Below are 27,565 nucleotides of genomic sequence, written 5' to 3' on the forward strand. Positions count from 1 at the left end.
AGAAGTGTTTCTACACTTATTATTTTCAACAAACATTTGTCATTTTGTAGCCTCTACTTTCCACTTTTGAGTACCCAAGCCCCATATCTATTTATTGGAGATCTCTCTCTTCATTTGAAACAAGCTCTCGTGTTGAAATTTTAGCCGCATGCTTTGTACTCTTGTATCTATTTCTCATCCAAGAAACACTTTTTACTTAGATTGATCTAATCGAAGCACTAAAGAAGAAAATCAACTTGTTGCCCAATGTTTGCAGTAATTAGGGTTTCAAAACTCTAATTTTCAGAATTGCAGTAAATCGTTCCTTTTGTATATGGTTTAGGCACTTCGTGTTTGTCCTAAAAAGGGGGAGGGGCGGTATTGACTCTTTTTTCCTCCCCTCTCTTTTTTTCTTCTAATTTTCATGGTGATAATTGATAAAGTTGATTAAGTTCAAAGTATTGTCATTCTCACGTTATTCCTCGCACTTACAATGCGTGTGCACGGCTTAGAGATTGATCAAAAGGCAGTGTGGCTGAGAGGCATTGGAGACATGACTAAAGGTTAAATACATGGGTATAGCTTTTGGGATAAACTCATAGGTCACATGGGTAGTGGCTACAATCACCCTTGAAATGTAGGTCCTAACAAAATCATAAAAAGAAAGTAGAAGTCTTTTTCGGATAAAACTTTGAGCAAAGTATCCCACATAGTAAATGGATGTGTTTGGAAAGACTTTAACACATGCATTGTCATGGTCAGTGTCTAATTGCAAAACACATTATTTATTTATTTTTTTAATGGTCTTACTCAAAACTCGTACTAATAGGGTTCATCATTGCCAAGGGACAATGATTGAGTAAATACATTAAGGGCCTTATCTGAAGTAGCAGGTGGCTCATTAGGGTCACTATCTGATAAGGTATTAGTAGCAACATATTGGGTGTATTACTTGTCTTGTTGCTTGTCTTTCTTCTTGTAGCATTGGTCAATCGTTTGGCCAATATGCTTGCAACATCGACACTTGGGTGGTTGTTTCTGGGTGTAGGAGGTTGTTGGTGCTATGCCAGTATTTGTACTGTGCCTTTCATCATCCAAAAGGATGGTGATTATCTCCTTGTATTTCATTTCACGAGCCACCTTAAGAGAAATCACGGTTTCATTGAATTGTGCTTCTTTCATCAAGCTATTGAGAAGTACAACCTTTTTATCGTTGTTATTCAAACGACTATTGAGAGTGGTCAATTGTTAGTAGAGGAGACTTAAATAAGTGAGGTGCTGCTTAAAAGTCTCCGAAGGATTGTAGGAGATACTAAACAATTGCATCTTCAAAAATAATTTCGAATTATTAACATCTTTCCTAAATGTGACTTGAAGGCCATCCCATGCACCTCTTTTGCCGTTTGCGTGAGATCTAGGTGATGAAGAAGGTTGTCAAAAAGGTCAGCAATGATGGCGAGCGCACTCTCATTCTTCTCAAGCTATTCTTGATGAAGTTTTGGGTTGTCCCGAATGTGCTCCGGCTCATTGGTGGATACGACCCTCCAAGCGCCTTCTTGCATAAAGATGAGTTGATTCTTTGTCTTTTAGATGGAGAACATGAGGCCTGGTAATTTTTCAGTTGTGATGCGATATCTTGACATCTTGATGGTAGATGCCATAGAGAGAGCTCAAATTGAAAAAGGACCAAATTTTAATGAAGAAATTTGAAAAAAGCAGTCTCAGATTTGCAAAACGCCAAAATTTATCAAGAAAATTTTAAGAATTTTGGATCATAGTTGAGAACCCCCAAATTTTTGGTTAAGAAATTTGAGAAATTTCAATAGATACCAAAATGCCCTAATCTGTGTATGAATTTTTCCCTTTAAGAAAGAACTAAACCTTTATGAGTAAATGTTTAGGAGAAAGGAAAAATTTTTAATGTAGCTTGTCGTAGGACCTGTATGGTTGTTGATTAGATGGGTTGGAGTGTGATGCGACAATTGGTGCAAGTTGATGTTGACGTGGTGTCAAGGTGGAGTCAGGCGATACAAGTCGATGTTGACAAGGCAGTCCAGGTGTCACAGCAGTTTAGAGAGGCGACATAGGCATTAAACAGTTGACACAACGCAGGTCACGTGGCAATGGGTGTGACTATTGCAAGATGCCTTTCTGCTGTCGTGGCTAGAGCAGGTGATTGACAGAAGCTGCTTGTTTTTGTCTTCTTCTTTTTCTTCTTCTTCAGGGAGAGATGACACCACCACAGTGAAGACTGTAGATGGGAGTCAGGAAGGAGGTGCTTGTAGCAGTTCGCATCGCTGGACAGGGAGGTTAGGAAAGTGAGCAATTAGACAGGATATTGACGGGGCTGCTGGTGCATACATGGCTATGTGCATAGTGATGCTTAGCTAGTGGAATTTCTGCTCTGATACCACTGTTGGGTTCAACAACATGAGGTGAGAGAGAGAGGGCTAAGGTGGATGCAGCTCCATGAGAGAGAGAGAGAGAGAGAGAGAGAGAGAGAGAGAGAGAGAGAGAGAGAGAGAGAGAACTCTTGCAAGCACATAACAAGATGAATAAATTGATGTGATAGTTGTTGATGAAAGTACAAGTTATAGGGCTTGAATATATAGGCTAAACTATGTAGCTTATCCTTTGACCCTTATTTTATGCTAAGTGGTGTAAAAGGTGTTTACAACTAAACACACTTTTACACACAATAATGTGTGTTCTAACACAAGTCTAGTAGCATATGGTTACCACCTGCATGGGGAAACCTTGATCTTTGCACCACTATCCTAGAACATGATCACATAAGTGCTGATCAACACTTTGTATTGGTGTAGCTAGTAGTGTATAGCCTAGATTTGATGGTCACATGACTTATAACACCTCACATGTAGTCGATTTGCTCTCAAAATGCAAAATACAGCCTTCACCTTGGCCAATGTAGTGTTGTGTCAGAGTGCAATGAAGTGCGAGATAGGAATGAGCAGGAACATAACTGAGAGTGAGAGTGAGGGAATCGAAGATGAGTGTACAAGTGTGTAATGGTACATAAAGAATAAAAATGTATTTATATGTTAGGGTACAAATAAGGGTGTGTTCACACCTGTAAGTTTATACACATGGGGATTAATTGGAGTTTACACCTGAAGGGACTTAACACCCAACAACCTCCCACTTAAAGGCCTAGAGTGGTACCTTTAAGCTAGCCAACTCCCACTAATCGAATGCAATGCTCATGCTGAGCCCTTGCAAGACTTTTGGTGAGAATATGCAGGGTTATCTTGGGTTTTGACCTTATTTAGTGTGACAAGACCATCATCCAAGACCTGTTGAATCAAGTGATACCGAACATCTATGTGTTTGGTATGTGCATGGAACGTGGCATTCTTAGCCAGGCATACTGCACTTTGGCTATTACAACCAAGCATTGGAGTATGCGAAGAAAGGCCAAAATCCTTCACCAAATGGCTAAGCCAAATAGCTTCCTTAGAAGGTTCTATGGCCGAAATATATTCAGCCCCTGTAGTACTTAGTGCTACAATTTTCTGCAACCTTGAACACCAAGAAATAGCCGCACTAGCCAAAGTAAAGACATATCCACTGGTAGATTTTCGAGTGTCAAGATCTCTTGCCATGTTCAAATCTCAGAATCCTTGCGCAACTCCAGTGTACCCTTTCCATAGCACATACACTTGTCTTGTGTACCTTTTAAGTATCTAAAGATACATTTCACTTCTTTCCAATGTGGTTTGCTAGGGTTAGACATGAATCCACTAACAACTCCCACTGCATGAGCAATGTCTAAACGAGTTGCAACCATGGTGTACATCAAAGAACCACAAGCTGATGCATAAGGTATGCTCTTCATAGCAGTAGCAGTTGCATCATCTTTTGGGCAATCTGCTTTGCTAAGCTTTGTATATGGTGGTAAAGGCACACCAAGAGGCTTAGTATCAGCCATATTAAATCTGTCAAGTACTTTGTTGATGTACTTGTCTTGGGAGAGAAACAACAAGCGCTGCCCTCTATCTCTTTTAATGGGCATACCCAAAATGTGTTTAGTTGCTTCCAAATCTTTCATTGAGAAGTTGAAATCAGTTGCCTTTAAGAGTATGTAGAGTAGTCTTATGCTTTCCTGCAATCAGCATGTTATCCACATATAAGGTTAGCACAATAAGGCTTCCATCATCAGCCTTTTTAGTGTATATGCAGTGATTTGCATGACTGCGTTTGAATCTATGGCTAAACATAAAAGTATCAAACTTTTTATACCATTGTCTAGGGGCTTGTTTGGCATTTCAACTTACAAACTAAATGTTCTTTCCCTGGAATAGCAAAACCTTCGGATTGTTTCATGTACAGCTCTTCATCCAAGTCACCATGAAGAAACGCAGTCTTCACATCCATATGATTCAACTCCAAATCCAAGGATGCAGTGAGAGCAAACAAAACATGGAGCGTAGTCATCTTCACCACGGGTTAGAAAACCTCCTGGAAGTCTATGCCTTTCTTGTGTGCATAGCCCTTAGCAATCAAACATGCCTTGTATTTGGGCTTCCTATCAATACATTTCAGCTTATAAACCCCTTTATTAGGAATAGCTTTCCTATCCTTGGGCAAAGGTACAAGCTCCCCTGTGTTATTCACATACAGAAACTTCATCTCTAGCAAGCTCGCACTTTCTTTTGTTTTCACATGACTGTGCCTCTCTAAATGTCAAAGGATTACCTTCATCAGTCAATAAAATGCAATCCAAAGATGGCTGAAATCTTTGTGGCTGCCTTTTTTGACACATATAGACCTTCTTACTCAATGATTTGTATTGATAGGCAATGGGCCTACATCCTCAAGTATGTGCACACCATCACCTACTGGCTGATTTTCAGCATTGTCTTGTTGCTGTAACCTGTTTTCAGCATGTTCTTCTTGCTGTCCTATTCCATCATGTGCATCTATTTGCTGTCCATTATCTTTGGCTGTAGCACAGTAGGTTGCTGCTCATTTTGAGCATCAAAAGGGACAATTTTCAGCTAATGGTTGTTGAATGGTTGGCTGTTCATGCTGAGATTTGACCTTCTTTTTATTAAGGTTACCATGTATAGCATTTTTCAGTAACTTTGCCTCATTAAATACTACATCTCAACTGTGTACTATCTTCCTATCCTGAGGAAGTCAAACTCTATATCCCATCTCTTCCTCATGTCCATATCCTATGAAGTTGTCCTTGATGGATTTCATGTCCAGTTTAGTCCTCTAATTTATAGGAATATGCACAAAGGCATCACAACCAAAGACACGCAAATGGTCATATGAAGCAGGTTTGCCATGTCATTTTCCAATGTAGATTGGGAGAGTGATTGCACACATGAACTGTAGTTTTAAGAGCCTCTCCCTAGAACTGCTACGGGAGATTAGATGTGGAAGACATGCATCTCACTCTCTCACTAAGTGTGCGATTATATCTTTGAGCCACGCCATTTGATGCATGATTGTAAGGGGTTGTCAACTCCCTCTTAATGCCATGCATCTCACAAAAATTTTTGAATTCATTTGAAACAAACTCGCCCCCATTATCCGTTCTTATAGCTTTTAACCTAAACCCTTTTTGTGTGGTAACAAAAGTATGAAACCTTTTAAAAGCATTTAAGACTTTCTTTTTGCTCTTTGATACATACACCCATTACTTTCTATTGAAATCATCAATAAAAGTGACAAAGTACCGTGCACCCCCATGTGAATTAATAGGCATAGTGCACACATCAGAGTGTACTAAGTCAAGAGCATTGGACTTCTTAGCGACACCAGAGTAGTAAGGAGACTTCTCATGTTTTCCATATATGCAATTTTTACAAAAGTTGAGACCAGAGCCTTTTACATCAAATCTCCCTAAAGAAGAGAGAACTTGAAGGTCTTTTTGGCTCATATGGCCAAGTCTTTTGTGACAAAGTTTCATTTGTGAATGAACTTTAGCCACAGCCAAAAACTTGCCAGGTAATGGTTTACAATGCAGATAATACCTTTTGCTGCCTTTAAGAATCGGCATAGAGCCGTTGTGGACCTTCCAAGTTCCACCACTAAAGGTAGTAAACTACCCTCTTGGATCAAGTTGCCCAATCAATAGTAGACTTTTCTCTATGCCGGGTACATATCTGATATCTTGCAAATTCAGCTCTTGGCTATTTTCAAGGGCCAAGTGAATGGCACCTACACCCTCTATTTCACATGCATAATTGTTGCCCAAGTAAACCTTACCTAGGCAACCTGCAGTATATTCAGAAAATGACTCCAAAGAGGGAGTAACATGAAAAACGGCATTGCTATCTACTATCCATGATTGAGACAACCCATCATGAGTTAAAACTAAGGCATCAATTACCTTTTTTTTAGTGATGTACATATCATTTGCTATTGCCACAACATCTACATCATTATATGAGGCTGCAATAACATCTCTCCAGTGTCAGAGAGCTCTTCAATGACCACACTAGATGCAACATTTGCCTTTGCAACTTCTTTTGAGGGAGAGTTGTTATCATCTTTCTTGTCATTCTTCTTTTTCTTTCCTTGCTGTTTCTTTCTTTTTTACTATTTCTTGTGGTAGCGACAATCGGGTTTTATATGCCCTTTACGTCCACATTGATAATAGCAAGTAACATCTTGTCATAGTTGTCAAGTACGAAAAGTATGGTACGGTATGGTACGATAAATTACGGTACTAAATGGTACCTTAAGATTTTTTAAGGTATGGTACGATATTAGTACGAAAAAATAAAATAACTTCATTATTTTGAACTATAGATGATAGAACAGATGTTTAAAGTCTAAATATCAATGCTATTGGAGTATATAAGATGAATACTTGAGGGTAACACGCCAAAACCTCTATGGCATATGCCGCATGTGCAACATGCACTACAACTTACAAGTACATACATAGGAGTGGATACATCATATATGAATGATCATACAAATAAGAGGCATGTATGCTTAAGAGAGAGAAGGTTGAGAGAGAGAGAGAGAGAGAGAGAGAGAGAGAGAGAGAGAGAGAGATGAAATGACATGAGATGCTTTATTAACGTCTTCAAGAGGCCAAAATGACCTGTGAGACCAACAGTTACCAAACAAACCACCAAAGGTTTTGGTAAAAGATTTATAAATTTTGTTATGATTTTGTTTGGCATTGCTAAGGCTAAAGTAGCTACCGATGGTACATTCACTAATTTGTGTACTCTCAAGAGGCACATTAGGCCAAGCTATCCTCTGGCCTAGTTTTATTAGCAATGTGTACTAATGCTTTGGGTTGGGTGGTGCAAATTGAGCTGTGAACAAAGGTAAAATCAATAGGATTAAGCTACTTGATGATTCTCAAATGGTGCTGAATTTATTTATTGATGACACTAATATATTGTGAAAAATTATGGGACATCAATTAGAAACGTATGGAACCGCTTGAATACCTTATGTATGGCCTTTGGCTCTAGGATAAATCATAACAAAACATGTATGAGGAGTCTAATCAAGCTTTCACTCTCTTTCTTGGTTGATCGATCAAGGCTACAAAATCACCACCACCACCATAACAACAACAGTCAACAACCCAAACCACCACCACCAACAACAACCACCCAAAAAGAAGAAGAAAAAAAAGGGTAAAAAGTGCTTGTTTTTTGGTATGAATTTGTACGGTACAAACCGTATAGTACGAACCAATTCGTACTATGTACGAGTGCAATTATGCATCCTGTTGTTTGCCTTTGCTTTTACTCCTGCTTTTGCCTTTATTTCCTGCATTACCCCTCTTTTTTTGACATGCCTCTAAGATGATAGGTTGAACCGCTGGTTTCCCCACTGGACTTTCTTCTAATCTCCTCGTTGAGAAAAGAGCCCCTATTTCTATCAAAGGTTAAAGTAGGGTTGTTACTTAGTGAAACAACCAGAGACTCCGAGCTATTAGGCAAAGTCATCAACAAGAAAATAGCCTTCAATTTATTATTGAAGGGTTGCAAACGAGAGTCTTGCAACTGACTCAAAATTCTTGTGAAAGCACTCAAATGCTCCAATATTGGCTTAGACTCATTCAACTCCATGTTTACAAGCTTGCGCATGAGATACACTTGATTTATTGGAGTTGTATTTTCATAAGTGTCCATCAACTTTTTCCGTATGGCATAAGTTGTATCAAGAGGCTTAATGTCTGCCAGTACATCATTAGATAGAGCCATTTTAATGTATGCAATAGCCGCCTTGTTGAGTCCAGCCGAATCCTCATGTGTCATAGCTGCAGGCTTGACTTTCAAAAGAGCATCATCACAATCCTTGAGAAACAAAATGACTTGCATCTTGTCCTTCCACAAGTCAAAGCCAGTGCCATCAAACCTCTTGATTTCAAGAAGGGATTTAGTGTCACTGCTGCTAGAAGCATTTGCAGCCATTTTTCAGCAATGCACCCAAAAATCAATGCTGCAATTTATGACAGCAAACAATGGGCTGAATATTCAGTTAATATCAGCCCAAACTTTTAGACAGCAAGATTCAGTCCAAGTACATGTATAGCAGCAGAACAGATGACTTTCAGCAGTATAACTGAAATTTCAGTATATAATCCATGCTTACATCACTGCTAGGTGACTCCCACTTCAGCGATATCACCAAAAATACATATGCAACAATCCCAGATCTGCAAGTGATTACGAAGACTCTTGCAACATGACAATTCAGCAATGCATCAACTCAATGCAAGCTGCCCAACATGTGTACAACATACATATGTGACCAAGACAACTTTTGATCCACAAAAACACCAAAATTCCCTGCAATTTCTTCAAAATCTGACAAATGGGAGATAAATCTCACTGCTTACAACATCGAGATTGCTTTAGCAATGTTCCCAATGTATATTTCAGACATCAAATTTACCAAAATTCTCAAATTTCAGCAGAAGCTACAAAATTTCACTAACCAATCTGCCCCGATTGCATTCATACATGATCTCGAGGGCATAAAATGGGAAAAATTAGCAAAATTTGCCAAAATCTTGCAAAAGCCTCAAATTTCTCAAGACCAAATGTGCACCAATGGCAGTAAATTTGACTCAGTTGACCAAAAAAAGCGGCAAAATTTTCAAAGCCAATGTGCACAATTTTTGCAATTTTTGGGTCAGATTTTCCTATTCTGGGTCATGATTCCCGAATCCGGTAAGAGCCCCAAAATTTTCGGCCAAAATGGCACATTGTGTGTGTGCATGCGCACACCCGATAAAGAAAGGAGAGAAAAATTGCAGATTATATAAAAAATAGGCATGTCAAATCGTTGACCAGCCCCATCACTCATTAGTCGCTTGTTGGACACGCCCTCAAGACATGATGCTTGTTGTGACCTGGCGTTGTCGTCCTAGCCTATGCCGCCGCTGGCCTGAAATGTGACGGTTTGTCCATTGCGGACTATGCTGGTTGCCTTCTCCCCCATGTCGTCAACCGTTTGCTGTCTGCTAGGACTGCCTCGTCACCTGTCGCACTTGTTGACTGCTGCTTGTCTAACACTCTTGGGAAGCGCGAACACTGTAACCAAAGCTCTGATACCAGTTTGTTGTGTCAGAGTGCAATGAAGTCCGAGAGAGGAATGAGCAGGAACAAAGCTGAGAGTGAGAGTGAGGGAATTGAAGATGAGTGTACGACTATGTTATGGAACACAAAGAATAAAAATGTATTTATATGTTAGGGTACAAATAAGGGTGTGTTCACACCTGTAAGTTTATACACACGAGGATTAGTGGAAGTTTACACCCGAAGGGACTTTACACCCACACGTAGCTGTGCCTCAGCAAACAGCCATGAAGTGTTTGACAATCATAGCCGCCAAAAATATCAGAAACATTTGGAGACGAAATGTCAGTAACGTGTTTCATAAGTTTCTTTGAAGAGGGGCTAAACTAAGAAACATGAGTTTAAAAAAAATAAAAATAAAGAGGTTTTAATAGTTCTAAACTAGACAAAGAGGTTTTAAAACTCTATGGAACTCAATGGAACAAAAATTATAATACAATAGAGGTCAATTCGGAATAACACGTCACACGTCCATTATTGACTTATGTCAAAGTTTAGTCTTAACTCTTTAGACAAGCTATATCTGTTCAAACACGTGCTTTTTACTCATAGAAACATTTCTTACTTTTAGAAATGTTTCGGAAGATTTGAATTCAAAGAAACATTTTTCTTTGTTGCTATGTTGACAATTAGGAAAAGTAGCAGCAATCATTGTTAAAACATCACTTGTTGTTTGCTTTGCCTCGGCTGTTGCTAGGATAGTCTCATATTCTCATAACACAGTCACACCCATAGCTTGAATAGCCATGATCTGTGCTGGACAATTGGACAACGATGAGTCCACGATTGGTTGGATGACAACTACCATTGATTGCTTGGACAACCATGACTGCCTTACCTTTATAGATGTAGGGCTGTTGATAATAGAATATAGCTTCTGTTGCACAAAAAGCTAAAATTATAGCAATAAAAGCTAAACAAAGCTTACATTAACTCATAAATGTGTCAATTAATTAATAACAAAAAACTGAAATTAATAATCAGCCTAAGAAGCTAAATTTTAAATCAAATAGATTGAGCCATGTGTTTCCACGTCAGCAGTTCCAAAACATGGCCGTAGTAACAATTAGGTGAATGGTCTTGGAATCCTATTTCTAGTTATATAGTTTTTGTGTATAAGTCACTTCAGTATTGAAATTCTCATTGTTGATCCAACCCTTACTCTCAATACTTTACTTTTATATTACATCATACAACCATGTAGATCTTCCATCTCATTTTGTCTAGTGTTACAAACTAGGGTGATATGTTGATATAGTAGGTTTAGGGTTTACCTATTGAGACAATGCATATTTTGAATGATTTACAAAATTACTGAAGGCTGTAACATACCCTCTTCTTGAAAAATTGCAAACATCCTTGATTACATGCTAGTGAAATAGATTAGTACCAAAAAGAGAAATAAATAGTTATAGTAAAACAAACAATCAAAAAAGGACTCATTCATAGAAATAGTGCACATTTTAAATAACTTGCAAATTTACTCAAGGCTGTAACATACCTCTTTCTTGAAAAATTGCAAATGTCCTTGATTACATGCCAGGGAAATTGATTAATAATAAGAAGAGAAATAAATAATTACAGTAAAACAAACGATCAATTCCAAAAAAGAACTCATTCATAGAGCCATATTGATATAGACTAGTGTACATAGGTCAAGTCCAAAAGAAACTAATCCCCAAGCTTGAATGATGGCAGCTGTAGAACTTTAAAAATTATTTTGATTTGCTGAAAATTCAAACAACCAGTAGGCTGCTATGGCCTTGCAAATACACATATGATGGTCTCTAATCTCCAAAGCAGTAGCTTCTTCCAAGGCAAGGAGAGCTCAAAGCACAAGGCATAGCACAAGGGTCAAGGACTCAAGTCCAGGCTGCCCGAAGCTAAGCAAGATGACAAAAGGTAGAGCAACACACGAATTTGAAACCTTAAATTGTGGGTAGAATAGATTTAAGGCTTTGACCTTCATTCAACAATTTGATGCAGCCTATTATGGGTGCAATGTTTTTGAGCATTCGGAAAAACACATGTGATCGGAGAAGGCAGCCCTGAGTTGGAGACAGAGTAGATAGTAGATAGAGTGAGAGTGAAGACATAGCATGATTCCCAATGCTATTTCCAAGTGTGTGATGAAGGTACAAAGTGCAACCCTTAGGCCTTAGGGTTGTTAACGTGTGTTCACACCTGAAAGGTGTAAAACATAGTAAGTGACCGAACTGTGTAACGTAAACATATAAAATAGAAAATAATGTAACTGGGGAAAACACTTCTTGTAAGGAGTGTAAAAAGTGCCCCAATGTCCTATTGCGAATCACAGACACTCCTCTGTGAGCGTAGGCGCAAACCCAACAAACCCCCCTAGAGTGAAAAGTGATCAGCATACAAGGATCATCCACCAAAGGAGATCAAATTTAAAACATTGCAAAATGCTTCAAATTTGTCGCAAGGAAGAGCTTCGATGAAGATCTCTGCCACATTGTTGGTGGTAGGACAGTAGACAAGATTGATATCTCGTGCATATGGCCTCTCTTTGACAAAGTGATAATGAATCTCTATCTGTTTCATGCGTGCATGAAACATTGGGTTCCGTGCCATTGCAATAGCACTTTGTCTATCAGTAAACAAAGGAGTAGGCCCCATGACATGTACATCAAAATTAGCCAACAAGTGTCTCAGCCATACACATTCAATTGTAGTAGTGAAAGTTGCATTGTATTCAACTTCACAAGATGATGTGGCAATAGTGGATTGTTTCTTGCTAAGCTAAGAAATGCAAGATGAGCCAAGAAAGAAACAGTTTGCACTTGTAGAGTGACGTGAATCAAAATAACCAACTCAATTTGAATCACTCTAAGCATGTAATTGTAGTGGTCCCTTCTTGGCATAAAGCAGTCCAAGAGTACCCTGTAAGTAATGAAAAATACGCCTCATAGCTTGCCAATGTGACATGCGTGGGCTGTGCATTTATCTGCTTAATGTTGAAACTGCAAGCTGAATATTTGGCCTTGTTGCATAACTAAATGAGACATCCAACTACTAGAGCATATGTATGGATGTCAAATAGTTTACTGTCATAATGCAAAGACAACTTGAGTCCAATCTCCATCGGTGTGCTAGAACTAGCTTGCAATCCTAGAAACCAAATCTCGCAAGGAGTTTACCAATATATCTGGACTAAGACAATCCAATGCCTCTAGCATCATGAATAAATTGAATGCCTAAATAGTAATGCAAAGGCCCCAAAGTTGACATTTCAAAAGTTTGCTGCAAATTTTCTTGAATGCTGAAACCTGATCAGTACGTGTCTTTGTGAGCAGAAGATCATCTACATAAAGAAAAATTACCAGGAAGGATCCCCCCTCTTTGTATATGTAAAGAGTAGACTTTGATGGGTTGTTAATGAATTCTTGGCTGAGTAAAAAGGCATCAATTTTTGCATACCAAGCTCGTGGAGCTTGCTTCAAACCATACAAAGCATTTTTTAGTTTGCATACCAAGTGTTCGGATCCTTTAATTACAACCTATGGGCAGTTGTACATACACTTCTTCTTGAAGTTCCCCATGTAAAAATGTAGTTTTAGTATCAAGCTGGTGCACAATCCAACTATAATGGGCGGCCAAAGCAACCATACGCCGAATGGTAGTCATACGGGATGTAGGAGCAAACGTCTCCTCATAATCAATGCCCTTCTTTTGCGCGTAGCCTTTTGCCACAAGCTTGGCTTTGTACTTATCAATGGATCCATCTGCTTTTCTTTTCAGCTTATAAACCCATTTAGTACCAATGGCTTTCTTTCAAATAGGCACAGTCACTAAATCCCACGTTTGATTCTTTATGATAGAACCAAATTCAGCTTGCATTGCTGCCATCCAATGCACACTCTGTTGTGCATCCTCAAAACAATCAGGCTCCTCATCATCAAGTGTGTGTGCTGCCATAACAAACTTCATTGTGTTAGTGTGATCATGTAGATGTGCTGGTCTTCTAGTACAACCAGCAATAGGAGCATAGAGACAGGGAACGTCCGTTCCGGCGCATAGGAACGGATTAACGCGTTTTGGGAGGTACGAGCCCAAGAAACATTGGCGAAACGTTTCCTCCCGCCGTTCCCGCCCGTTCCCTGGCCGTTTCCTGTTTGGAACGGCCATTCCAGCCAAGGTAAATTTTAAATTAAAAAATAAAAGTCACCCACAGCCTGCCTGTCGCCTGCTACTCTCCCGCCGCCTGTCGCCCGTCCACCTCCTGCATCTTGCGCGTGTCGCCCGCTTGCATCTTGCGCGTCGCCTGCCTGCTTCTCCACACTCCCGCTTGTCGTCCGCCTTCTTCCGCCTTCTCCTGCCTGTTCCGCCTACTCCTGCTCCGCTTGCTCTGCTCCGCCTGCTCCTGCTCTTGCTCCGACTCCGCCTCCGGCTCCCGTTCCGCTCCCACTTTTGCTCCGCTTGCTCCTGCTCCGCCTGCTCCGCCTGCTCTTGCTGCTCTGCCTGCTCCCGCTTCACTCACCTGCTCTGCCTGCCACACCTACCTTGCCAAGGCCGTGCCTACTGCCCAGCTACCTCTCCCACCTGCCTCTCCCGTCTACGTCACGTGCGGCACACGGTACATCTCTATTGATTGCTTGGCCTGACTCCCGCTCATGATTAGGTGAGGTCCGAGGAATCTAGATTCTCGATACACATGTTGAAATTTTGGCCGAAATTTCTGCAATTTCATTGGACTTTCAACTTTGGTTGAAATTTTTGCAATTTCATTGAACTTTGACGCATGGATGTTGAAATGTTGGCTGCAAATTTCTGTAATTTCATTGAAGTTTACTGATTATTTGTCACTTCTATATAGATGGCAGCATTGATATCTATGGGATCTTCATCATCCTCAGCAGGTACTTCGTCAACAACTGGACGAAGTCGAAGCACTACTTGGTAATGGTGGGATGAGATAGATACAGGGGTGCCATTGAGAGGTGGAGGGGCTCGCCCTTGGAAATGCAAACTTTGCCCTTATGCTCGCACTAGTGGGGTTGATAAAGGGAATTCACATGCCAAGAGGACGCCAAATATAGCAGTGGATCCAACAACATGGACTCCAAGGCCAGCAGGGCATGGTGCTTCATGCAGAAGACCACCAGGATTAGTGGCTACGCATCCTTCTCGTGGGCCATCAATGGCAACAGGTCGTGGTGTTAAACAGAGTTCATTGCACACTTCGTGGGAACCAAAGAAAAAAGAGGAAACAGATCAGCAATGGCACGCTTTTTTTACCATGACTATATTGCATTCAAATCAGCCAGGTCACCTTATTTTTTAAATATGGTGACAAAGATTGCAGAGTATGGACCCACATATAAGCCCCCTTCATCAGAAACTATCAGGACTACATTGCTTCAAAAGGAGAAAGTAGCCATAGAGATTGCAACAACAAATATTTGCAATCAATGGGCAAGAAATGGAGTGGCATTGATATCAGATGGATGGATTGACACACGCCATAGGTCCATACATGGTGTTGTTGCATATTCTTGTGGAGATGTATACTTCATTGGTAGTCATGATGCTTCAGAGACTGGAAAGAGTACAGATGTATTGGCATCCGAGTGGTGCGAGGCAGTGCAGGCTGTTGGGGCAGAAAATGTAGTGCAGTTTGTGGCAGATGGTGAACCTACAAACAGGGCAGCAGGAAACATTTTAATGGCAATGTATCCACATATCACCTTTAGTCCATGCATGGCGCATTGCTTGAATAACTTGTTGAAGGATATTGGGGACTTGCCATGGATTGCATCTCTTGTTGTGAAAGGTAATAAGATTATCACATTTATATGTAATCATCAGTACTTGCATGCTGAGTTTCGCAAGAGAAATGACAAAGAACTTCTTAAATACTCGGATACACGATTTGCATATAACTTTCTTATGCTTGGTCGATTGCACTATTGCAAAGGTGCAATTAGGGAGCTATTTGCTAGTGATGAGTATGAAAATTGGACTGGGGCTGCCACTGCTACTACTGTGTTATGTAATGCATATGTTTCTAATAGAGATTTTTAGGATGAGGTTAATCGCACCAACCAAATGGTTGATCCTATTATGCACATGTTGAGGCTTGCAGATGGCATGGATCCATGCATTGGGAAGATCTATGAAGGTATGGATCGCATGATTGAGAGGTTGGAGAGTTTGGAACCAAATGCAGATAGGTATGAGCAGATCAAGGAGTTATGCATCAGCAGATGAAATGAGTATGACTCTCCTATGCATGCTGCAGCATATGTGCTTGATCCTAAGTTTCAAGGAAAGATGCAAGAAAGAGACCTTGAGGTGGCCAAGGCTTGGAACACATTGCTTGCAAGGCTTTATCCCAACCGTGAAATGCAATGCAAAATTAAAAATCAGCTCTCTGTATATCGGCAAACATTAGGGATGTTTGGTACAGAGGATGCACTAGAGGACAGGACAAATATTGGGGCTGCTTTATGGTGGGAGGACTACGGGGCAGAAGCTCCAGAGTTGCAGAGTTTGGCTATTCGTATTCTTAGCCAAACAATTAGCTCTTCTTGTTTAGAGCAATTGGCTTGGTAGTGCTGGTCATATACATTGATGATTTGATAATAACTGGTGATGATGACTTGGGCATACAGCATGTAATGAATATGCTGAAATCTGAATTTGAAATGAAAGACCTAGGAGAACTAAAGTATTTCTTGGGCATTGAGGTAGTTCCAGCTGAAAATGGTTTATGGCTGATACAGAACAATGAAGACGAATGACCTAGTTTATGTGAGCTCCAATCTTCGCTTGCTAGCTCGTACATCAGTTGCAAAGGTTGATTCTTTTGTATGTTGGAAAAAAGATGACGATGATGATGATGGGCAGGATGTTGTTCAGCAGAATGAGCATTCAGGCACAGTGGAGCCATCTTCCATGAATCAGAGCACTTAGTAGCTAGCCTTTTGGAACTTTAGAGTATTGACTTGGAAATTGGAGCTCTTGTAACTTGGATCTTTACTATTTAGGCTTTAAAGTTTAGTGTATATTTTGTGTTTTTGCAATGCACACTTGTTGCCAGTTGGACTTAAGCAACATTGTTGATTACAATGTTGAATTATGAATGCGACAATCCATTGCTGGTTACAATGTTTTGAATCTTTATTATTGTTGAAACTTGATCATTATGTCTCTAGAGTCTAATTTCATGAATTATGGTTGATATGATCTCTCTCTCTAGATTCTAAAACAAGTGTTGACTCTCTCTCTCTCTCTCTATATATATATATATATGTATGTATTTATATATATATACATATATATGTATATATATATATATACATATATATGTATATACATATATATATATATATACACACACACACACACCGTTCCCTCCATTCCCGTTCCCTGACTTTGGGCGTTCCCCCTGTTCTAGGGGGTCCCGTTCCCGTTCCCCGTTCCTGGTAACTATGAATAGGAGCATCCAAATGACTATCTTTCATAGTATGCAAGTACCATCTAGGCATTTTCCTAGCTTCCTAATTATATACATGCTCTTGATGAACCTCAAATTCAACATCTTTCTGAATATTCAGATCAGCCCTAGGTTGAATTTCTGCATTGCTTAATGGAGTAGCTGGTTAAACATTTTGTTCATTTACTAAAACTTCAGGTGTATCACCAAAAGAAATGGGCAGCAGCCCTTCAAACACATCATTTGCAGCTTGATATGTGTCAAAACCAACAAGGGAGAATTTTGTTTTTTAATCAAAAATCACATCCCTATTAACAAAGATTTTTTGGAAATAGAGTCATACAGTCTGTATCCTTTGCTCTCACTACTGTACCCTACAATAATGCATTTGGCAGATTTATTGTCGAACTTTTTTCTTAGTACTTTGGAAATATGAGCATATGCAAGACACCCAAAAAATACGGAAGCAGCCAACTAAAGGTTTTCAGCTGTTCCAAGTCTCAAAAGGTGTGGCATTTTTCAATGCCTTTGTAGGGTACTTGTTCAAAACATGACAAGCACACATAACTGCTTCCATCCAAAAGCCATTTGGCAGATTCTTAGCTTTTACCATGCATCTAACCATCACCATAAGTGACCGATTTTTCCTTTTTGCAACCCCATTCTATTGTGGAGTATACGTAGTAGTATATTGATGGGCAATGCCTTTTTGCTTCAAAAAATTATTGAGCAAAGAAGACATGTATTCCCCTCCTCGGTTTGAACGGAGGATGTTAATCCTGTAGCCAAATTGGTTTTCAGCAAGTGCAACAAAAGCCAAAAATGCATCATACACCTTTGACTTTTTCACCAATGAGTAGACCTAATAGAAACGAGTAAAGTCATCAATTAAGGTGATGAAATAATAACATCTACCCAATGACTTTATCTGCATAGGTCCACATACATCCGAATGCACAATCTGTAATTTGGATGTTGCCTTAAAAACAATATCACGAGGAAAAGAGAATCGATGCATTTTTCCCAAAATGCATCCCTCACAAATATACTCAAGAGGTCCCTCCAAGAGAGCTAAACCATCTAGCATCTGAGTACGTTGCATAAGCATCAAGCTGCCATAGTTAACATGCCCCATATGAGCATGACATAACTCTGCTTGTGATATAGCAGGAGTAAGAGTAGATGGATGATACATCTCATTAGCGGGAGTCTTTTCAAGATTTAGCCATTCCGCAAGTTCCCAATCTTGCCAAGGAGGATCAATATTAAGGATAGGAAAGGGTTGCCTATCCTGCAACACCATCAGAATTTGGCCCCATAAGTGACAATATCCCCGAGGGATCTGAAAGAGCCTTTGGCTGTGGAAAGACAGTAACACACTATGGCTTGCTAGGGTGGCATTAGCAATAGAAGTTAAACCCAAACATGCCATGTGACTAAATTTGGACCGGTCCTCATGTTTCCCATTCCAAAAGAGCAGCCTTGACACAACCAATAATCCCATCTAGAAAGAGTAAACATTCTAATGAGAGCAGCCTTGACACAACTAATAATTCCATTTGAAAAGAGTTAACATCCAAACAATCGTGTGATGGGTGCCGTTGCACTTCTAGAGAACTAGCTTCCATAAGCATACCAAATGATTCACTAAGAAAGAAGAAGATGTGGAGAATTGATTAGCTGTGTTAGGGATGTGCCCCACATGCCCCAAATGGTGGTATTACCATACAAAAGTCCTCGGTCTTCTAGAAAGAAACATATAACAAAGACCCAAGGGTGATGATCAATGCACATAGCTCGAAAAAATGACCAATGAAGAGCCACCATATGAGTCTCATCATCCAGAATAACTCCTTCTCCCATGCTTTCCTAGGTGCAAACATGGCTCCAAGAAATTTGAGAAATACCCCATGCAACGAGTCCTTTTTCCATAGCATAAAGCAGATGTGCCTAGTAAGATCATTCACAGTAGTGGTAGTCCAAGGCAATAGTGGCAAAAAATAAGTAAGCATAGGTAACATGATAGTCTATAGGACTTTGAGATGAATATGAAATGGCTAGGCTTGAGATTTCCAATAAACAAACTTAGCCTTCAATTTGTGTGAAATCTATTCTAGCAAGTGCTTTGGCTGAATATCAACACCCAAAGGATGCCCTAGATGCTTGGTAATAGCGCCAGAGGATATTACCACACCCTACCATCCCAATGGTTTGGCTGAAGCATGCACAAAAAGGTTTCAAACATTCAATGCCTTGGAGATTGTCCCTTTCTACTTTCAGGATCATGAAGGTATCTTCCCACCTCCTCTTTCTTTACCTCTCTCTTACAAGCTCCTCTACTTTTCTCTCTCCTCCATCCACTTCTCTCTAGACTCTACCTCTACATCCTCCTCTTCCTCTTGTGTCTCATCCCCTAAGCTCTATTTCTATTTCCTCTTCCTTTACCTCCTCTTCTTGCCCTTTCCTTGCCTCTACCTGTATCTCTATATTCTTTGCTCCTCTTACAATGCCTAAGCCTCTTTATGAAGCCTCCCATTATACATAGCTGACCTTAAGTTTCTTTTTGTATCTACTATCTAGTACTTTTTGTAGTTGCCACTTGGCACTTGTGACTTGCTATATTGTGATCCATGAACCATGATCCGTCATTGCAGCTAGGTTTATTTTTTGATCCATTGTACATGTCTTTAATCTTATAAATAAAATTGGATCTTGGAAATTACTTGTGACTAGAGTCTTGGATTTATGTTTTGTCTCAACTGCTTGTCTCATGCAAGAGACTTGCTGCTCTCTCTCTTCTAGCTCCATGTAGAGGTTTCCAAATATTTGAGTTTGCTAAAACGATCCTTTTACTTTTTCACCTTAACAACTTCTGCGAGTCCATTGGCAGCATATCTTTTCACCTAAAGGTAGCAAAACTTAAAAGACTTGTCTAGAAAATTGAAAATGGAATGTGAACACAGAAGAATCAGTATAAACTTCTATGACTATGTAGGCAATAACTGAATTTCTTTCACAATCTCAAAATGTGATTTGCACTTGACTTCAGACATTCATGTACAGATCTGATAACTTTTTATTTTTAAAGCCGTATCTGTTATATCCCACAAGTTTTATGGTCATACAGCTGATATTGTAAATTTTCTTCTATTTAGGTCACTTTTTTTAACATTAAAGGGTCAGGTACTTGTCTTGGTAGTTTGAACTACATGAAATGTTTACATTGTACAGTTTGAATGCGTACTAGGGATACAGTTTTCAACTTGCATGTACATTTGGGCTGCAGTTTTAACTTTCAAATACCTCTATTAAGAACTCTTTGACTTTCTAGTTTCACTTACATGGGTCTTTTACGTTTATGAATGTTGTGCAGGTTCTCCGTTTTTTCGGGATGATACAAGGTTACGAGCTATACGTTTCTTGGATCACATGCTAGTACGTACTCTCTCACTTAGTGGTTATGATGACTGCCTTTTGTTGGGTTTTTTTTCCTTCCTGCTATTTGTTTTTTCTTAATCTCTTATGAGATTGCTCTAAATAGGTAGGTGTATAGCATGATTATAGCTTGTATATACTGTATTTGTGTGATTTGAACATGGGTTCACTTGTAGTGATGAGCACAACCGACTTCATAAGTGAACCTTTTAAGTATACTCCATAATTGCATAAAATACTCAACTACCAGGTCATCCCAGTTGCCCAAAGATCCAATTAGCTAACCCGATGGCTGAAAATTGGCTCTCAAATGTTTTTGCTTCAGGTTAAATAAAGTTTTTCTTTATGGAACCAAGCATAGCTTCAGACATGCATGTGCTTTTCTAATTGACGTCTTCTGGATTAAAGATTTTAATGTCTGCTCTGAATAGAAAGCGAGTATTGTTGGCAGCCTGATATTAGTCCAACAAGAAGACTCATGAAGACTTACGGCTTGGGGGGAGGAAGCTAGTGGGAGTGGGATTGGCATGTTCTTGCACTAAGTGCACTTGGCATTTCTGTCTCTCTGTACTCTGCCAAGGTGAGATGGAGGATCAATGGCCCAAAAACTTGGAGACTCGTATTGGCATGATTCATTCTTTCATCCAATGCATATGCCATTCTCTCCTAATATTCAACTACTGGGGGGTCATGCAGATCATTAAGAGTCAATGACACTCTTGTTGCTGCAGAGCACTAGAGGAGACAAGGAAATGGAGAAAAGTTATTGTCCAAACATTGGTCCACGAGCTGATCCTATGGCTAGCAATGAGACACCTCCTTCAAAGTGTTCCAGGTGTGGCACAGAATGACTCGTAAGAGAACATATATGGGTTTTTCTCATGTAGAGAAGATAGTCATGATGCAGAGTAGTTGCTAACTGCATTATCGGAGGACTTTCTAGGTACCCTGGATGTAGGAGACCATAACACTTCTCAGTCTGCTGATAGGTAGCATCAATAGATGGGAGATCATTAGCAGCATAGAGGTAACCGTATAGAATCACATGTAACACAGATTAGCATCCGAGACAGGGTGTGCACAGAGTGAGTGAGGCTCAGCTAGTGCCTAATATATTGATTCATTCCAGCAATATAGTATATGATGGAGATATACAATGGATCATCACAGGCTGCCTTCGTGGCTCAAGAGACAGATTGGAACATGGAAGGACCATGCACAGTGAAGTTTACAAATCTCTACAAGTCAGCCAAATCAGATTTCTATTTTTTAACCATGAAATAACTGATTCTGCTAAGTGGATCACTATACAGGTATGGAGTTGATACCTTTCCAAGGTTCTGAACTTATTTGGCTATCTAGTTGCCTTGCAATCACTGCTTTCTGCCCATCTTCATGTACATTTGTTAGTGAAGCAGGTGGGCTTACAGTCTCCATTGGAATTGTGGCTGCCCTCAGCTGCAAAATTCTTGGGAAGTGCTTGCAAGTCTTCTCAATGCCTGGATCCCTACAACATCCAATGAGGGATGATCATAGTGACGTGGAATGGGAGCTCAGAATGGGTTAATGCTGTTCTGAAATGTTTTAGCTCCCATTCCCTATGGCCATTCATAATTAGGAATGATCCTAGTCCCTTTGTCTTATAGGGAATGGTCAAGGTGAATGGATAGGGGTTGTCCCTAAAGAATTTCAACTCTTTTTGGATTAAGTATATGGTTTTTGCTACATTACTGCTGCATACTGCTTCCGCCTGTTGTTTTGTGGTGATTTAATCACAGGTCGTGTGTAAAACACATTGGTTGTATGATCTTGGCTGAAGGTCTTGAAATGTTAACTGTTGTGTGGATGATTTGATGCCTCTTTCTTTTCAAAGGGCACAATCTTCCTGCACCTGTGTTGAGGTGTCCATCAAAACCACAAAAATTGGACCATATCTGATTAGTCAACCCAGATGAATTATGAATCAACAGTTCAAAGTCATCTTACATCATCCCACCCACTAGCCAGGGTCAGGATTTAGCAAACAACCCTGTGACAAACTTTGCCATTACAGCATCTTTGAGATTAGGGCTGGGTTTAGCAGGATACCGTAGATGGTGACAATGATGAGGTCTGTTACATTGGAAGCTTGGAATGTGTGGAAATCGAAATGCAGGCAGATGTTTTAGCTAGTAGCAACATAAGACATCCCTAATAGTGTTGATTCAACCATATGTTTAGACATGATCCATTTTTTATATGGTATTGGGGAAAGCTAGGAGATGTAGATAGCACTTATAGGTCTTATATTCTTTCTTCTTGTTAGAGAAGGTGAGGTACATTTGCACCATAGCACCCCCCCACACAATAAATGTAGTGATATTGTGTTGGGCCTTTCTTGTCATATGTGAATTTTTTGGAACGTAGTGATGTGATGTTGCTGTTAAGGCTGATGGATTCACTTGACTAAGATGCACAAACATTAATGATTAGGAGTTGACATTTGGGGCTACTTGGGATAGAGTTATGGAAAGCTAGGAAAAGGAAATGGAAATGGGAGTGGAAATGCATCAGTTTCGAATTATGTTTGGAGTAGGTTAGCTTGAAAGTACACCATGCATTATACTCAGAATCATATGGCATATCCTTTAATCTGGCGATAGAGCCTTTGTGAAGAGAGGTTATTGAAGCAAATTTTTTGTTTTCCAGGAAAGAGATAATATGCAGAAGTCAGACTTTTTGAAAGCATTGGCAGGAATGTGGACAAGCTTTGATGCTCGCGTGCTTCGATATAAGGTAATTATTTTTATTGCTTATTCTACATGTCTGTTGATCAGATGTCTTCCCAAACAAGATTTTCATAAGTAGCATAGTCTGACTCTTTGTCCCCTACTGATTGTGCTTTTGCTATATTTAAGTAGGTTCTGCCACCTCTTTGCGCAGAGCTCCGAAATGTAGTAATGCAACCAATGGTGTTACCAATGGTTCTGACAATAGCTGAGGCACAGGTATACCATATATAAGACGTCTGTCTAAAGTAGACTACTTAGTCTAGGTTCTGAATGTATCATTGAACTGGCTTACTGCATTTCACAGGAAAAATCTGATTTTGAATCATCAACATTTCCTGCTTTGATACCTGTCTTGAGCTCAGCAACTGGTGACAGCCTTCTACTGCTGGTCAAGCATGTGGCATTGCTAATGAATAAGGTATTGCAAATGATTATAGTGTACAAGTAGCTTATCACTTCAGAATGTATCATTTATGAGTACATTGACTTTTTTCCCCCCATGTTCTTGATTCCCTTTGCGTTGGCTGGTTGCTTCTTTCCATATATCTGCTCCTGCATAAGGATAGAATTATCAGACTGGCTCCAGTTTCGAAGGACTCAAGTGCAACTGTTTTTGCAGGTCAGTGCAGATCAGCTAACAAGCAGTGTAGTTCCAATGCTTGTTCGTGCATATGATGACTCTGATGCCCGGATGCAAGAGGAAGTTTTGCGGCGGACTTTGCCTGTGGCTAAGTTGTTGGACTTTCAGGTAGCCTGTTTTCCTGAATGCAACTTCCATTTTCCCTTTGTTTAAAAGAATCTGCTTTTGTAGCAGTGGAGTTGGCTTCAAAGTTTGCTTGTAGCTGAAATGTTTTACCACACAAAGCGCAATCTCTCCTTCTTAAACCGTTTCTTGGATCATGTGCAGGTTGTCAGGCAAACCATATTACCTCGTCTGCACAACCTTTCCCTGAAAACTACTGTTGCTGCGGTAAGTCTCTATGCATTGAGATTAAGACACTAATATGATTCAGTGATATCAAATCCTCAAACACTTCAGCACACAAACATCTGTAAGCTTTTGTCCAAACAGACACTTGTCTGTGAAGATTTGTGCAAGTAGTGTCCTTCATACATCATTGAAGATGGAGATATTTTCCAAGAAGTGTCCTTAATGCATTGTCATTTTTTAGGACACCTTTAATATGGCAATCCTATTACTTGAAATGCATATTCATGCTGTCCTGAAGCTTTGGATGATGATTTCTTCTTTTTTCCATTGCTGTCCATCTTTGGAGCATGCAAAAATCCCACAAATTGAGGATCCTTTGCAAGTTGTGCAAAGATATCAGCTGCCATCCTCAGTTGTGTTTTGAACTGAGCATCATGATCTTCTTCTTCGTGTTGGTCATCAGCATTTAGAAGCCTCGAAGGACTTGCCTCATGATCAAATCCCACATTCTTAGTATTCTGCCCATGCTGTGTTCATTCCAAGGTTGGGCATTGTATTTCTACCAATGTCTGTGATCTTTCATTCTGTGATGCATCATCATTACTTGAACCCAGTTTACTATGGTATGATGATGACATGCTTGCTGTTTTGCACTTGGCTGATCATCAATTCAGCAAATTGCAAATGCACTGGCTTGCAATCAAGTACCTCTGGCCCACCTACTTGAAGGGGTTGATGCATCCTTGTGATGGAACCATGTAACCGGCCTTCCTTCTTGGATAGGGTGGTAGATGACCTGATTTAACTCAATTTACAACAAGCAAAAACTCACAATTCTGAAATAAATACATTACCACATTAGTCTTGGACAGCCGACACATGATTGGTGCCTCAATTGGTGTCCCTCTTGGTATTTCTTTAACTTATATTGCTTTGAATCTATAGTACAGAGAGATGTAGACTAATCTCTCTACAAATTCCAATAATTTGGGGTGTCACCAATGACCAATAGTATCAAGATCCAAATTGCCCCTTGATTTTGACACAATGTGGGCACAAATTGAATTGAGAACACTTGTATGCATGTGAATACAAATGTGGATGTGCAAAAGCCTTGAGATTAGCTGTAATTTCTGCAATTGCAGAGTGCTACTTTGATCACTAGATCTCTACTTAATGGGCACACACATCGAGTGGTTGAAAAATCCTAAATTTTGGTGTAAATTAGGGTTTTGATAGCAAATGCACTGCTGCCCATCCTTAACCTATTGGGAATGGTTGAGGATGTGGAGATATACTAGGGTCTGTAAAAGAAAACATAGAGTGTACGACCACAACTAAACACAAAGAACTCAAACATAAATGAAAAAATGCAAAATGAAAATCTCAAAAACATAAACAAAGCAAAAAGATAACTCTAAAGTAAATGAATGGGTGTTGTAAAGGAAAGAGTGTACAAGATGCTTAGAAGTAGAATTGTCCAACAGTTGATGGCTCTCATGAGAGCTGGCTGAGGGAGGTGTCGATGTGTGTTGTCCATTGGAGATGGATATTGAGAGTTGTAACCACCAATGGGAGAAACCTTTTTTATTTTTTGGGTGGAGAAGAGATGGTTTGCGGCTAATCAAGTACCAATGCCTCGTGGGGAGAAGGAAAAGGGATGATTAGATCCAACGCATCACCAAACAAACAAGCTAATCCAACCACTCGAGGATGCCGATGACGAACAAACAAGCTAACCTAACCACTTGAGGGTATCAATGATGAGGGAAAGGGGTGAATAAGTGTCAATAAAGGACCGCTAGTGGAGATAGTTGAGGATCTACCTAGGTGGGCTCTGCGTATTGAGATGCATAGAGTAATGCTACATGATGAGATTGCATATGTAGCAGGTGCCACTTGGATAGTGTTCCTTGTGGGAAAATTGTTGACTTGCCCAAGCATCCTTGTACAAAGATGATGATGATCATGCAATGCAAAGGGGAGGTACAATATGGATGGGAGGCTGATGTTGATGACAAGTGTCGAATCCTATAGAATATCAAGAAAGGATAGGAACCCCTTTTCAACCTTGGATGTCGAGGCCGAAAGAGGAAGAGGAGCTTGATGTCAGTCTCTGTATGGTGCCGAGAACCATGATGATAGATGAATATGAGGATGAAGCACCTTGATTGGATGGACACATGTTTAAAGTGAAAATAGCCATTTCTTTACAAAGTAAGATAAATATATTAGGGTAGCCAAGGTCGCATGGGTGTGCACAACATGCAATATAACTGTAGTTTAGTACATACATGGTCCATCGATGATGCTTGATAGTGGCATCATGTATGTGGATACAATGATAGTAGATCCAAAAGAGAGAGAGGTATATGAATCTATGATGAGGCATCATCATCATCATCATCATCATCATCATTAGAACCATTTGAGTGCTCATTAAGAGAGTCTGAACATGACTTGGCATTGGATGATGAGATACTCTCATACTAATCCTCATTGATGAGGTTACCATCATCATCAAATGATGGCTCTCTGGGTATCGGCTGTGTAGGTAGGGGGGGGATGTCATCATGAGGCACGAGATGTGAGTTACTAGAGTCCCACCTTACATATGTTTGCAAGCCACTCGAACCACCCCTCCTTGATGTTGGAGGGCGCTGAATGACCATGCCCATGCTACCACCTACTCGAACTCGTTCACGAGCATACTTACTGCTAGTGTCATGGGTATTTGCTGCTATAAGCTCTCTATAGAGCTCTGCAAAAATCATCTCCTCCTCCTCGTCCACCTCCTGATATACACTTGGAAGAGTGTTGCTTGTCAACTTGAATGTATCAACATTTACCTACACAATGCACATAAGATTGTAAATGCTAAAGTTTAAATTGCAAAGTATAAACTTCAAAGTTTAAAACAATAAATTTTAAATTTTATGGCTAAGTGTTTACTTGCTTCGGACTACCCATGCTCATCATAGCCCTCATCGTGCGTAAGTTAGTGTGGCAATAGACTAGTTGCTCTAACTATCGCATGCTAAGCCAATTGCGAATCTTTGTGTAAATGAGAGAATAGGCACTCTAGTTTCTCTCACATGCACTTGAAGCGCAATCTTGGGCAAGGACCCTCATGGCTAAGGGTTGAAGGGTCTCCAATGTATATCCAAAGTTTTACTACCAAAATAAAGGCTTTACAAGTGACTTTCTCCTCCAAGAAGTGGGAGAAGCAAAAGTCACATGCCCTCTTTGATCACCATAGCATCCTAGTTGCTCTAGCACTGCATTGTGGTCATCCATAGGGACCACACGAGTCAAATAAGCAAGCTGGTCCGAACGGAGCCCTCTATTATCCATGACCGCTGGTGACTTGTAGGCCAGATGTACCAATGCGGCAAAACTA

The 27,565-nt window shown here is 40.0% G+C and overlaps 1 protein-coding gene across 1 annotated transcript in view; it reads left to right on the forward strand.

Annotated features, from left to right (window-relative positions):
• The window catches only part of LOC148041943 (SCY1-like protein 2 A), a 98,199-nt gene that overhangs the window by 62,991 nt on the left and 7,643 nt on the right, over positions 1-27,565 (forward strand). The window contains exons 6-11 of the mRNA XM_087684310.1: positions 20,402-20,463; positions 23,152-23,238; positions 23,364-23,450; positions 23,539-23,652; positions 23,854-23,982; positions 24,142-24,204. Of these exons, the coding sequence (XP_087540436.1) occupies positions 20,402-20,463; positions 23,152-23,238; positions 23,364-23,450; positions 23,539-23,652; positions 23,854-23,982; positions 24,142-24,204 (542 nt within the window). The remainder of the gene's footprint in view (positions 1-20,401; positions 20,464-23,151; positions 23,239-23,363; positions 23,451-23,538; positions 23,653-23,853; positions 23,983-24,141; positions 24,205-27,565) is intronic.

The sequence above is a fragment of the Lygodium microphyllum genome, chromosome 1 (genome assembly GCF_053477565.2).
Source record: "Lygodium microphyllum isolate KBCC chromosome 1, Lygodium_microphyllum_v1.1.10, whole genome shotgun sequence".
NCBI lineage: Eukaryota > Viridiplantae > Streptophyta > Polypodiopsida > Schizaeales > Lygodiaceae > Lygodium > Lygodium microphyllum.